We start from the raw sequence: 15,071 nt of genomic DNA, 5'->3' as shown, positions 1-15,071 counted from the left end.
TTTTCTTTACATAGTTGAATGTGCTGACAACAAAATCAAACAAATATTACCAATGGAAATCAAATTTATCAACCCATGGAGGTCTGGATTTGGAGTCACACTCAAAATTAAAGTGGAAAACCACACTACAGGCTGATCCAACTTTGATGTAATGTCCTTAAAACAAGTCCAAATGAGGCTCAGTAGTGTGTGTGGCCTCCAAGTGCCTGTATGACCTCCCTACAATGCCTGGGCATGCTCCTGATGAGGTGGCGGATGGTCTCGAGGGATCTCCTCCCCGCCCTGGACAAAAGCATCCGCCAACTCCTGGACAGTCTGTGGTGCAACGTGGCGTTGGTGGATGGAGCGAGACATGATGTCCCAGATGTGCTCAATTGGATTCAGGTCTGGGGAACGGGCGGGCCAGTCCATAGCATCAATGCCTTCCTCTTGCAGGAACTGCTGACACACTCCAGCCACATGAGGTCTAGCATTGTCTTGCATTAGGAGGAACCCAGGGCCAACCGCACCAGCGTATGGTCTCACAAGGGGTCTGAGGATCTCATCTCGGTACCTAATGGCAGTCAGGCTACCTCTGGCGAGCACATGGAGGGCTGTGCGGCCCCCCAAAGAAATGCCACCCCACACCATGACTGACCCACCTCCAAACCGGTCATGCTGGAGGATGTTGCAGGCAGCAGAACGTTCTCCACGGCGTCTCCAGACTCTGTAACGTCTGTCACATGTGCTCAGTGTGAACCTGCTTTCATCTGTGAAGAGCACAGGGCGCCAGTGGCAAATTTGCCAATCTTGGTGTTCTCTGGCAAATGCCAAACGTCCTGCACGGTGTTGGGCTGTAAGCCCAACCCCCACCTGTGGACGTCGGGCCCTCATACCACCCTCATTGAGTCTGTTTCTGACCATTTGTGCAGACACATGCACATTTGTGGCCTGCTGGAGGTCATTTTGCAGGGCTCTGGCAGTGCTCCTCCTGCTCCTCCTTGCACAAAAGTGGAGGTAGAGGTACTGCTGCTGGGTTGTTGCCCTCCTACGGCCTCCTCCACGTCTCCTGATGTACTGGCCTGTCTCCTGGTAGCGCCTCCATGCTCTGGACACTACGCTGACAGACACAGCAAACCTTCTTGCCACAGCTCGCATTGATGTGCCATCCTGGATGAGCTGCACTACCTGAGCCACTTGTGTGGGTTGTAGACTCCGTCTCATGCTACCACTAGAGTGAAAGCACCACCAGCATTCAAAAGTGACCAAAACATCAGCCAGGTAGCATAGGAACTGAGAAGTGGTCTGTGGTCACCACCTGCAGAACCACTCCTTTATTGGCGGTGTCTTGCTAATTGCCTATAATTTCCACCTGTTGTCTATTCCATTTGCACAACAGCATGTGAAATGTATTGTCAATCAGTGTTGCTTCCTAAGTGGACAGTTTGATTTCACAGAAGTGTGATTGACTTGGAGTTACATTGTGTTGTTTAAGTGTTCCCTTTATTTTTTTGAGCAGTGTATATTTATTAAAACACTCCCTGAACTTTCTTCCTGACTCTCAGTGCACTTGTTACACAGTTCATGAAGGAAGGCTTGCTTATTAAAGTTTATTAGCAAGCGTAGGCCGATACTGATGGAGGACGATAGCACCCAGCAACAGTCAACAAGAGCTATTTGAGAGTTTTGTGCTTAAAACCAGCGAATCAAATTGTTTGGGGACAGACTTGGTGGAGACAACTGAGTACTGAATGTGATCCTTGGTAAAGATTGCCACTCCCCCACCTTTGGAAGATCGGTCTTGCCGAAAAAGGTTATAACCAGAAAGGTTAACATTAGTATTCAAAACACTCTTCCTTAATCACGTCTCAGTAATGACCAACACATCTGGATAGGAGCTGTGAACCCACACTTTCAATTGATCCATTTTACGTAATAAGTTTCCAGTGTTAACGTGCAGAAAACCCAGGCTTTTACGAAAGCAGAAATCAGTGAAGCAGATATCAGAGCACAAGTCAGAATTGGGGCTAGCAACAGTAGGTGGGCCAGGGGGTAAATGCACATTTCCAGATATCATAAACTGTAATACAATCAAGGCATGACAGAGTACAGGGAGAGCTCAGCCGTGCTGATTTATGATATCTGAATGTGCATCAGATGGCAACAAGATCATATTGTACAGCAATTTCATCAGGTAACATGAATACAAAGCCGGCAAGAGGTGGTTAGAATAGGATGGGAGGCAAAAGGTTTGTGTAACCAATAGAGAGTCCTGAGTGTGGGAACAAACATAGTCTGTCCCACAGTTGGGTAAAGAAGGTTGTAGTCAACAAAGTATGCAGGAGTCATGAGGCAAATAGCAAAATAGCAAAATGCACAAGAAAGAGATTTTATATATAACGAATAGACTTGGGCTAGCCATGTGTGCTGGAGGCGAGCAAAAGCTCAGGAGAGAGCGGTGAGTGTGGTGGAGGTACCTGTACCAGACAAGGGGAGACAGGACAGGGCAGACGGCAAACAGATGGCCAGGTGGAATCCAAGCAGCAGTGCAGCAAGCAATGGGAGTAGGTGTCACACACACTTGGGATAAGCTTTTATTTCTAGAGGCAGATTTCTTGTAGAAAATGCCAGGGAATGGTCTTTGAACAGCAGGAGGGGGGTTCAGAAGACTCTTCAAAGACTCCTGACACTTGTTGGGCCCAAAGACTGTTTACGTCACAATTTAGTGCTAAATGAATTTGTATTTGGTCTGTCCTTGCAAGCCTCGGAGCCTTAACTGAGCCTGCAGTCACCATAAAGTAAAATATATCACTGTAATGCACTTTATTATTTAAAAAAAAAAACATTTTTTATTTTTCTTCTAGGCTTACAAAATAGCATCAGACCAAACGCTACTCACTCAGTTCCAGGTTGGAATGGTGTCCTCGGGTCTCTGCTGTTTGTTTGCTAGAGCACCCTCCGAATAGCTTGGAAAAAGAAAACCTTGAAAGCAGTAATCTCTGCATTAGGTAATTAGTCAATTAGTAATAATTATGTTATGGGTTTGGAGTTTTGCTCTGGAGCGAAGGCCAAGCTGTGGAGGGTGGGTAGCATCCTGCATACAGTGTAAGTCAGAAGTTTGCATACACCGTAGCCAAATACATTTAAACTCAGTCTAATAAAAATTCCCTGTCTTAGGTCAGTTAGGATTGCCACTTTATTTTAAGAATGTGATATGTCAGAACAATAGTAGAGAGAATGATTTATTTCAGCTTTTACTTCTTTCATCACATACCCAGTGGGTCAGAAGTTTACATACACTCAATTAGTATTTGGTAGCATTGCCTTTAAATTGTTTAACTTGGGTCAAATGTTTTGGGTAGCCTTCCACAAGCTTCCCACAATAAGTTGGGTGAATTTTGGCCCATTCCTCCTGACAGAGCTGGTGTAACTGAGTCAGGTTTGTAGGCCTCCTTGCTCACGCACGCTTTTTCAGTTCTGCCCACAAATGTTCTATAGGATTGAGGTCAGGCATTTGTGATGGCCACTCCAATACCTTGACTTTGTTGTCCTTAAGCCATTTTGACACAACTTTGTAAGTATGCTTGGGGTCATTGTCCATTTGGAAGACCTATTTGCGACCAAACTTTAACTTCCTGACTGATGTCTTGACATGCTACTTCAATATATCCAATTCTCCAACTATTTTCCATGATGCCATCTATTTTGTGAAGTGCACTAGTCCCTCGTGCAGCAAAGCACCCCCACAACATGATGCTGCTACCCCCATGCTTCATGGTTGGGATGGTGTACTTCAGCTTGCAAGCCTCCCCCTTTCTCCTCCAAACACAATGATGGTCATTATGGTCAAACAGTTTGATTTTTGTTTCATCAGACCAGAGGACATTTCTCCAAAAAAGTAGGATCTTTGTCCCCATGTGCAGTTGCAAACCGTAGTCTGGTTTTTTAATGGCAGTTATGGAGCAGTGGCTGCTTCCTTGCTGAGCGGCCTTTCAGGTTATGTCGATATAGGACTCATTTTACTGTGGATATAGATACTTTTACTCCAGCATCTTCACAAGGTCCTTTGCTGTTGTTCTGGGATTGATTTGCACTTTTCGCACAAAAGTAAATTAATCTCTAGGAGACAGAATGAGTCTCCTTCCTGAGCGGTATGACGGCTGCGTGGTCCCATGTTATTTATACTTGCGTACTATTGTTTGTACAGATGAACATGGTACCTTCAGGCATTTGGAAATTGCTCCCAAGAATGAACCAGACTTGTGGAGGTCTACGATTTTTTTTCTGAGGTCTTGGCTGATTTATTTTGATTTTCCCATGATGTCAAGCAAAGAGACACTGAGTTTGAAGGTAGACCTTGAAATACATCCCCAGGTACACCTCCAATTGACTCAAATGATATCAATTCTCGACCCGCTCCACTGCAGCCCCGTCGATGTGAATGGCCCTCCTTTTCCTGTAGTCCATGATCAGCATCCTCCTGTCTTGCTCACGTTGAGGGAGAGGTTGTTGTTCTGGCATCACACTGCCAGGTCTCTGACCTCCTCCCTATAGGCTATCTCGTCGGTGCTCAAGCCTACCACTGTTGTGTCATCAGCCAACCTAATGATGGTGTTGGATGTCGTGCTTGGCCGCGCAGTCGTGGGTGAACAGGGAGTACAGGAGGGTACTAAGCACACACCCCTGAGGGGCCCCCGCGTTGAGGATCAGCGTGGAAGATGTGTTGTTACCTACTCTTACCACCTGGAGGTGGCCCATCAGTCCAGGATCCAGTTGCAAAGGGAGGTGTTTAGTGCCAGGGTCCTTAGCTTAGTGATAGCTTTGTGTGCACTATAGTGTAGAACGCTGAGCTGTAGTCAGATGAACAGCGTTCTCACATAGGTGTTCCTTTTGTCCAGGTGGGAAAGGGCAGTTTGGAGTGTGATTGAGATTGCGTCACCAGTGGCTCTGTTGGGGCGGTATGCGAACTGGAGTGGGTCTAGGGTTTCCGGTTGATGGTGTTGATGTGAGCCATGACCAGCCTTTCAAAGCACTTCATGGCTACCGACATGAGTGCCACAGGCAATAGTCATTTAGGCAGGTTACTTTCGCTTTCTTGGGCACAGGGACTATGATGGTCTGCTTGAAACATGTAGGTATTACAGACACGGTCAGGGAGAGTATGAAACTGTCAGTGAAGATAATAGCTGCCAAAAGGTGATTCTAACAGGTTTTGACTCAGAGGTGTGAATACTTATGTAAATGATATAGAGTGAGCTCTCAAAAGTATTAGGACAGTGATATATTTTAGTGAATAATGATAAGTGAGAATGTTACAGATGCACAGATATCATACCCGCCAAGCCATGCTAACCTCTCACCATTATAATAACAGGGAGGATAGCATTTTTTTGGGGGGGGGGTGATATTTACGCAACTTTCTGTCTCATCATTATTCACGATTCATTCAGGACTATCAGAAATCAAGGTAAGATCCAGATGCAGACACGTCGAATTGACAATGGTTTAATATTCTAACAGGGGCAGGCAATAGACAGGTCAAGGCAGGCAGGGGTCAGTAAACCAGAGGTGGGGCAACAATACCAGATGGCAGGCAGGCTCAGGGTAGGCAGAGGTCAGCAATCCAGAGGTGGGGCAAAGCTACAGTTTAGCAGGCAGGCTCAGGGGCAGGGGCAGGCAGAGTGGTCAGGCAGGTGGGCTCAGAGTCAGGACAGGCAAGGGTCAAAACCAGGAGGGCGAGAAAAAGAAAGACTGGGAAAAGCAGGAGCTGAGAACAAAAATGCTGGTTGAACTGACAAACGAGATGAACTGGCAACGGACAAACAGGTATACGGAGAACACAGGTATAAATACACAGGGGATAAGGGGGAAGATTGGCGACAACTGGAGGGGGGTGGAGAGGACAGGTGAAACAGTTCACAGTGTGACACAGGATTATCCGTAATTATGGTAGATTCCAGATTAATGTAGAAGTGTTTTGAAAAATATTATATTTTTATTTACAATAAAAGTTCTTCCAAAATGACACAATACATTGTTTACCATTAATCTCTATTGGGGACAAAATCATCTGAAACACAACCAAAACAAACAGCAAATGCTAGGAATATGGGACCAGATACTACACTTTCGACTACTTTAATACACGTACAGTGTAAGTAAATTTGTTAACAATTGTAAAATCACCCGCTATGGATGAAAATACCCTCAAACAAAGTCATTGATAATTTCATATCCAGAGTGGTGCAATACAGAGCCAAAACCAAAACAGTGTCACTGTACTAATACTTTTGGAGCTGACTCTATTTCTGTATTTAAGTTTCAATAAATCAGCAAAAATGTCTATTTTCACTTTGTCATTATCAAAGTGTCACACACAGTATTGTGTGTAGGTTGGTGAGAAAAAAATGATTTGATCTATTTTGAATTCAGGCTGTAACAAACAACATGTGGAATAAGTCAAAGGTCAATGCCTGCACTGTAAAGGCCTGCGCCAAAGCCTGCCATCTTATCCTCCAATAGAGACGTTTCTTTTTATGTGCCCAATTGTCCTTTTATCCACTGTATACTCCGGGGGGGGTTTTATGCAGAGGCTACATGTGTATAGATGATATCATGTATTATAGATTAATCCTGTACAATGTTTGATCATGATTGTTTTTAGTGTTGCAGAACTCAATATGTGATCCACAATGTGGTTGAAAATAAAATCTGCATTTTGGACTATTGTGTCATTATGGAGTGACACTTAAATACATTTTTCTAACTCTAAATCTAGCTCTGTTGATTTATATTACTTTTTTTAAAAGTAGAAATAGCTACAACACTATTTATAGCCACATGAGCATGTAAATAACCCACACTATTGTGTCTGACTCTATGAATTGCAGTGCTGTTTTAACTGTTATGAACTTTCCGCAGGCAGTTACTGAAATCAATCACTCCTCCCTCCCTCTCTAGGAGGAAAGCAGTGAGGTAGATAGAGAGACGGTTCCCCCTGACTTAGTTTTAAAAAATGAGATGTGTAGTGCTGTCAGTGTGTCAAAAAGAGAGAGAGGGGATGAAAAGGGCATGTCACATGCACAAACCCACAAGTAAGTGTACAATGACACTTTTTCACTAATGAATGAGCTACATGACACTGGAGGTAAGGAGGGGGAGAGAGGTTTAAAGGAAAGAGGGAGAGAGTGTTACAGAGAGAGTGAGAAGGTTAAAGGGAAGAAATAGAAGCTGGGGTTGTGAATGACTGTGTGTTTTGTTGGAATTCCAGAGCATTCCCCAGCAGCCTGACTTTTTGTTTGTGTTTGAGTTTCCGACTGCACAGTCACGACCCCCACACACACACACACACACACACAACCACACACACACGGTTATGTTCCTTTATACTTGTAGGGACCTACAATCCTATTTTCCCTAACCACTAACACTAAACCTAACTAACCTTAACCCATAAACCTAAGCCAAACCCTATATCTAATTCCTAACCCTAAACCTAACCACTGTCATGAAGTTGCCATCTTTGGGTATAGCAAGCCCCATCCCCCTCTCCCTGCATCCCCCTCTCCCTGCCTCCCCCTGGCCTCCTTCAACTAGGCTGCTGTGGTCAGAGAGAGGTCGTAAATTCCCGAGAAGACCCTGCCACATGGCCACATAGTATTAGAGGCAGAGTAAATGTTCATAGAGCACAAAGGAATTTCTTCCACCTCACAGAACTTGAGGTACGAACAAATTTCATGTTCTGGAGAAGGTATAAAAGATCGGTGAAGAATCCAGCTACGAACTGGTCTGTTTGTTACAACTTGGAGAAGCTCAAGGGAGACGGTGTGGCCAGATTACCATAACAATGTTTATATAATAGATATGAGGTTTACATCAAATTGTTGTATAAGATGAATGAGTGAGTATGATACTGTTTGTAAAATTGTGTACTATGATTTTGGACTGTTTAATGAAAGAAAATACAATTCCCTTTTGATTTGAACTAAATCAGAGGACTGCCCCTGAGCCCAGTTAGGGTCAGGCATCCTGGGACAGCCACTTTTCTGCAATTCCAAATAAAACCCAACTTTGCGAAATTATCACCAGACCATGTTTTTCTCTATTAGGAGAGGACAAAGGTTGTAGACCATTGCTGAATCTTTTAACCATACCACATGGTTAAACTCTTAAACTATCGATACCGACAGAATAAAAACAAGTCTTTGATATTAATTACTAGTCTGCAGCTAGAAGAACGACAACCGCCGAAACATCCACTCTATAACGAAACGAATAAATGTCACTCTGAACCATCCAAAATAACCACGACAGAGATAGAGGGAGAGAGACGAACAAAAGAAGCAACTTTTCACCAGCGATCAAGACGACACACTGAGCGTAAATATATATTGATTGCAATTGTTCCCGAATGAGTGAGCGTTCATGTGCAAAGGATTAGCATTTCAATTGTTATAATTATCACTCTGTAGTGACTTCTTAGTCGACCCCCACTTCCCCTTTTGTCTAACAAGCCGCCATGCCGGTTTAGCCCACTAGGGCACATTCTCGTATCGTTTCTTGTAACCATATTTACTGTATGTTTATGCATTTCTGTGAATTACTTAGTTAGTAATAAATACATAATTTAAGACAATTGATGTATGGATGACTCATAGTGAAGACTGGGTTTGTGCAGATAACCAACAATTTATGACGTTTGGAATGAGGCTAACGTGAGGTAAAGTAAATAATTCATTAATTCGAAGACTTAATTGATCAGATAAAATACCTGAAAAGTTATTTTAGGAAATGATAACTTTGTAATCTGAATACTAATTTTGCGTAATACTAATTACAGAGAATCTTTGATAAAAACTATAAGTCTTCAATTTAATGATAGTAAATACACTGTCACCCTAACTCTAACCCCTAATCTTAAAATAGCCTTTGTCCTCATGGGGATGTGGGAAATGTCCCAACAAGGGAGAATTTCCCTTGTTTGCTATTCTTGTGGGGACTTTGGGGGATTTTAGGTCCCCGCAAGGACAAAAGAACCAAACCACACACACAAATCTCCCAAGGGTAGCCAAAGGATTACAGTAGAACTGTAGGAAAAGGCCAGAGAGTAATCTCCCTCCTACTATTGAACGAATGTATACCTGCCCTGCCACAGCAAGCCTACTGTATCAATGTCACTGCCTGACATGTGTGTGTGTGTGTGTGTGTGTGTGTGTGTGTGTGTGTGTGTGTGTGTGCGCGCAGGGTTGAGGAGTAACAGATTACCTGCAATCCGTAACATGTAAGGGATTACAAAAACGGTATCTGTAATCCGTAATGTTACCAGAAAAAATATTGTAATCAGATTACAGATACTTTTGGAAAAACTAGATGATTACTTGTTGGATTACTTTTAAATTCATAAAGGATGTTTGAGAGAAAAAAGCTATTTGACACTGTTTTCTCAATGACATTCAAATCAGCATTGAAAAGAGGCACAAGTTTAAGTTTGTTCCACCTGAGTGAGTCTGACCACAAGTCAGAGACCACTATGATGACACACCAAATGAGTTTGATGGATCGCGGGAAGAGAGCAGGAATTTTTAGTCTATAGTCCAAGCTATGTCTTCGAATAGTACGACTGCTGTCGGCATCCAAAGATTATCCTATTTAAATAAGTGCTTGGAGGTAAGGATGACAGCAGTGGTGTAGTCTACGGCAATACAGATCACTTAATAGTGTTATCTACATAGCGCATTGATGTAAATCACACTGTTGCTCTCTCATTTAGCTATTATGGATTGTGGTTATTGTGGATGGCTGTTCACAAATCTAAATCTGTATTTGAACCCAACAATGATTGAATTCAAGAAGTTTAAGCTGCCTATCAGTCATTGTTTTTGAAACCAGTGGACAGCCAGTGAAAAATGCACTCTTGCAACAGCTGTACAGTGCGGATCCCAGCCTATGGAATAAACGTGGGGCTTTTATTGCTGAAACTCGCAAACTTTTGATAGACTTAAAGGGGAAATCTGTAGTTGCTACATCCATTTTTGGACTTGTAAATTATATACAGTGGGGCAAAAAAGTATTTAGTCAGCCACCAATTGTGCAAGTTCTCCCACTTAAAAAGATGAGAGAGGCCTGTAATTTTCATCATAGGTACACTTCAACTATGACAGACAAAATGAGAGAAAAAAAAAACAGAAAATCACATTGTAGGATTTTTTATGAATTTACTTGCAAATGATGGTGGAAAATAAGTATTTGGTTACCTACAACCAAGCAAGATTTCTGGCTCTCACAGACCTGTAACTTCTTCTTTAAGAGACTCCTCTGTCCTCCACTCGTTACCTGTATTAATGGTACCTGTTTGAACTTGTTATCAGTATAAAAGACACCTGTCCACAACCTCAAACAGTCACACTCCAAACTCCACTATGGCCAAGACCAAAGAGCTGTCAAAGGACATACACACATGTAATTCAGTACCTTGTCCCACAGTCTGTCTCTGTCCAGTGCGATGATGGCCATGGAGGGATTGGTCAGGTAGCCATCACTGTTGAACGACAGGTCCTTACGCTCCCATGTCACATTTAGCATGTGTCTGCAACACACACAGATTCAGTTTTCAACACAAACACACCTGTTTAGTATGTGTCTACTTACAAAAACACACACACAGGACGAGAGGATGTGTGGCCTCACACACTCACCTGAACAGTGTGTTGTTGTTGATATGTGTAACTGGTGTGTTGCAGTCGCTGTGTCCCTCTGGAAGGAACCCTTGATGCCTTCTGAAACTATCCGCCCCTTTGGCCACTATGGCCACGCCCTCTCTGACACGTTGCCTCAGGCTCTTCCTCCAGTGGTCAGTGATGACCCCAATCAGTCCTACAGGGAAGCTGATAGGTGGAGGGCTCTCTGTGTTGCCCAACGCGAGGGAGGGGAGGATCCAGATGTACCCAGGCCCCAGTAGACCCACCTCCCCTGCTACCTGGAACAGGTACTGGGCCTCTTCATAGGAACAGTAGGCCAGGAGCACCTGGGAATCAATCTAGAGGGACAGACAGATATAACACTGTAAGCAATATCTAACATTAACCTCTCTCTCTCTCTCGTTGGAAATAGTTTGAAAAAATTCTCTCTTCTACCTGCTGTAACATGCGTTTGGCTCGGACGTCACTGGTTCCGACAGACATCTCCAGAGACAGGATATCTTGTAGCCTCCACAGGAAGTAGGAAGTGTCCGTGTAGGATCGGACGTAGTCTACAAACGTCTCGTATCCCGGCCACATGCTGGTGATTACTACAAAGTCTCCCCAGTCATACTCCTCCATCAACTAGAATATAGACATGATAGAACATATTATATGTAAAGGGTCGTTCCACTAATAGAGTACATTTTGGCTCGTGTAATCTGGTCCAAAATAACTTTTTATTTCACCTATTTAACATTGTCATAAAGAGCACATGTTCAAATTAATTTGAAAAAAAAAACACGTTTTTCCATCTCAAGAAGTTAAATAAAAAAATGATTTTAGTATTTTGTATTTGTATGCCAAGGCAGCAGCTACTCTTCCTGGGGTCCAGCAAAATTAAGGCAGTTATATAATTTTAAAAACATTACAATACATTCACAGACCGTGCCCCCTCAGGCCCCTACTCCAACATATATACAGTACAAAATCCATGTGTACGTGTGTGTATAGTGCGTATGCTATCGTGTGTGTGTGTGTGTGTGTGTGTGTGTGTGTGTGTGTGTGTGTGTGTGTGTGTGTGTGTGTGTGTGTGTGTGTGTGTGTGTGTGTGTGTGTGTGTGTGTGTGTGTGTGTGTGTGTGTGTGTGTGTGTGTGTGTATGCATGTGTCTGTGACGATGTTTGTGTTGCTTCACAGCCCCGCTGTTCCATAAGGTGTTTTTCTATCTTTAAAAAAAGTACTGCTTGCATGAGCCACTTGATGTGGAATAGAGTTCCATGTAGTCATGGCTCTATTTAGTACAGTGCACCTTCCATAGTCTGTTCTGGACGTAGGGACTGTGAAGAGACTTCTTGTGGCATTTCTTGTGGGGTATGCATGGGTGTAGTTCAAACAGACAGCTCAGTGCATTCAACAGGTAGTCAATCTCTCCTCTACTTTGAGCCAGGAGAGATTGACATGCATATTATTAATATTAGCTCTCTGTGTACATCCAAGGGCCAGCCGTGCTGACAGTGCTGGTGTATCAATATGTTTTGACCATGAGTTTACAATCCAGGGTAACTCCAAGCAGTTTAGTCACCTCAACTTGCTCAATTTCCACATTATTTATTACAAGATTTAGTTGAGGTTTAGGGTTTAGTGAATGAGTTGTCCCAAATACAATGCTTTTAGTTTTAGAAATATTTAGGACGAACTTATTCCTTGCCACCCACTCTGAAACTAACAGCAACTCTTTGTTAAGTGTTGCAGTCATTTCAGTCACTGTTGTAGCGGACATGTATAGTGTTGAGTCATCCGCATACATAGACTGGATTGGATTTCCTCAAAGCCAGTGGCAATTCAATAGTAAAGATTGAAAAAAGTAAAGGGCCAAGACAGCTGCCTTGGGGAATTCCTGATTCTACCTGGATTATGTTGGAGAGGCTTCCATTGAAGAACACCCTCTGTGTTATGTTAGACAGGTAACTCTTTATCCACAATATAGCAGGGGGTGTAAAGCCATAACATAAGTTTTGTCAGCAGCAGACTATGATCGATAATGTCAAAGGCCGCACTGAAGTCTAACAAAAGTAAGTGCCAATAAAGTGCAAAATAAAGTAGCAGGGTTGACCGTGACAGGGTTGATGTTTTGATTGTAAATCAGCGATAAATCCACTTGTGACAGGGGGAATAGAAGCTTGTTGTCACGCCCTGACCTTAGAGATCCTTTTTATGTCTCTATTTTGGTTTGGTCAGGGCGTGAGTTGGGGTGGGCATTCTATGTTTTGTGTTTCTATGATTTTTTATTTCTATGTTTTGGCCGGGTATGGTCAATCAGGGACAGTTGTCTATCGTTGTCTCTGATTGGGAACCATACTTAGGTACCCTTTTTTCCCACCTGTGTTTGTGGGAAGTTAACTTTTTTTGACGGCACATAGCCTTAAGCTTCACGGTTTGTTTTGTATTGTTTGTTTTGTCGGTGTCATTTCAAATAAAAGTATACGCTCACCACGATCCACCTTGGTCCAGTTCTTTTAACGGCCGTGACACTTGTTGTGTGCAACAGGGAGTTGAAATTGAATGCAAGCTTCACAAAAAAATGAAACTGTTCAAACATCTCTAGCCTATCTATCTATGGGTAACAGAGTTGACGTGTTGTGCTGGATGCACTCAGTTTTCCACCACAGAACACCAGAAAAAGGCCAAAAAGAGTAGAACTAGCTCACCTGCTTTCACTCTATGATTTTACTTTTACTGAAAAAATAATTTTAAAAGGAATAGTTTCACCACATTGAAACAAGAGTTCAGTTCACATAAAAGATTTGACCTTGAAATGAGGGACAGATGCTAATTGATCACTAATAACATAAATACATAATACTCTTCAGAAAGAACTTGGTCAAAGCTTTAAAATGAAAACTTGGATAAGTGGGTTGAAATCTTAATCTAATTCGTAAAAACAAGACAAGAAACATGTCAAAATGCTGAGTTGTGACACTGTAGGGCAGTGTTTCTCAAACTCAGTCCTGGGGCCCAGCCTGGTTGCACATATGTTTTTTTTGTCCTAGCACTACACAGCTGATTCCAATAATCCAAGCTTGATGAGTTGGTTATTTGAATCAGCTGTGTAGTGATAGGGCAAAAACCAAAATGTGCGCCCAGGGGGGCCCTAGGACCAAGTTTGGGAGACCTTGCTTTAGCAAGTCTTTATTCATACTAATAGTCTGAAGGGCACTTCATTTAATATAACAGACTTTTAAAATGCAATATTGGTGCACAATTTCTACTCAAAATATCAAAGGAATGCAAAACGTACTTGTGGAACGACCCATAAATGTAAAATCATATATTGACATAACATTTCAGACCACGGCTTTCCTGATTACTACATTCTGATTGGCTGAAAGGGGACTCTATAAGTGAACATGAACTTTAGATTATTCTATTCCTGTACCTTGAACATGCAGACGATCTGCTGCTCCAGGGAGGCACCCATCTGGAGAAACGTGGAACCCTCAGCCTAAAGGGGGAGGAGTGGGGTGAGAAGGAGGGGGAGGGGGGAATGAGAATGTTAGCTCAATCCAACAATACTGTACACTATTCAGGTGAGCACACTCACAAGCACTCGCAAACTCTCAAGTAGACATTTTCCACACCCAGAGGTAGATAATGTGTGGTCAATCCTATCGCTGTTATAACACCTAAACACACCTACACACCTATAGACACACACAAACACACATGTAAACAACGGGCTGTGAGGGTCGATTCTATCTCTATTAAAGCCACGCTATGAACACTAATATACAGTGCATTCGGAAAGTATTCAGGCATTTTTCTTCTAAAATGTATTAAATGCACACATTTTTTTCCTCGTCAATCTACACACAATCCTCCATAATGACAAAGCAAAAAACAGAACTACCTTATTTACATAAGTATTCAGACCCTTTGCTATGATACTCGAAATTCAGCTCAGGTTCATCCTGTTTCCATTGATCATCCTTGAGATGTTTCTACAACTTGATTGGAGTCCACCTGTGGTAAATTCAATTGATTGGACATGATTTGGAAAGGCACACACCTGTCTATATAAGGCCCCACATTTGACAGTGCATGTCAGAGCAAGAAACAAACCATGAGTTCGAGGCAATTATCAGCAGAGCTCTGAGACAGGATTGTGTCGAGGCACAGATCTGGGGAAGGGTACCAAAAAATGTCTGCAGCATTGAAGGTCCCCAAGAACACAGTGGCCTCCATCATTCTTAAATGGAAGAAGTTTGGATCCACCAAGAATCCTCCTAGAGCTGGCCGCCCGGCCAAACTGAGCAATTGGGAGAGAAGGGCCTTGGTCAGGGAGGTGACCAAGAACCTGATGGTCACTCTGACAGAGCTCCAGAGTTCCTCTGTGGAGATGGGAGAACCTTCCAGA

The 15,071-nt window shown here is 42.9% G+C and overlaps 1 protein-coding gene across 1 annotated transcript in view; it reads right to left on the bottom strand.

Annotated features, from left to right (window-relative positions):
* Nucleotides 1-15,071, bottom strand: part of LOC112224771 (glutamate receptor ionotropic, NMDA 2C-like) — an 86,072-nt gene that overhangs the window by 39,752 nt on the left and 31,249 nt on the right. The window contains exons 4-7 of the mRNA XM_024388447.1: nt 14,094-14,159; nt 11,112-11,300; nt 10,674-11,014; nt 10,450-10,564 (exon numbers count right to left, since the gene is read on the bottom strand). Coding sequence (XP_024244215.1) covers nt 10,450-10,564; nt 10,674-11,014; nt 11,112-11,300; nt 14,094-14,159 — 711 coding nt within the window. The remainder of the gene's footprint in view (nt 1-10,449; nt 10,565-10,673; nt 11,015-11,111; nt 11,301-14,093; nt 14,160-15,071) is intronic.

This window comes from Oncorhynchus tshawytscha, linkage group LG25 (genome assembly GCF_018296145.1).
Source record: "Oncorhynchus tshawytscha isolate Ot180627B linkage group LG25, Otsh_v2.0, whole genome shotgun sequence".
NCBI classification, from domain to species: domain Eukaryota; kingdom Metazoa; phylum Chordata; class Actinopteri; order Salmoniformes; family Salmonidae; genus Oncorhynchus; species Oncorhynchus tshawytscha.
This window is presented reverse-complemented; position numbering and strand designations above follow the sequence as displayed.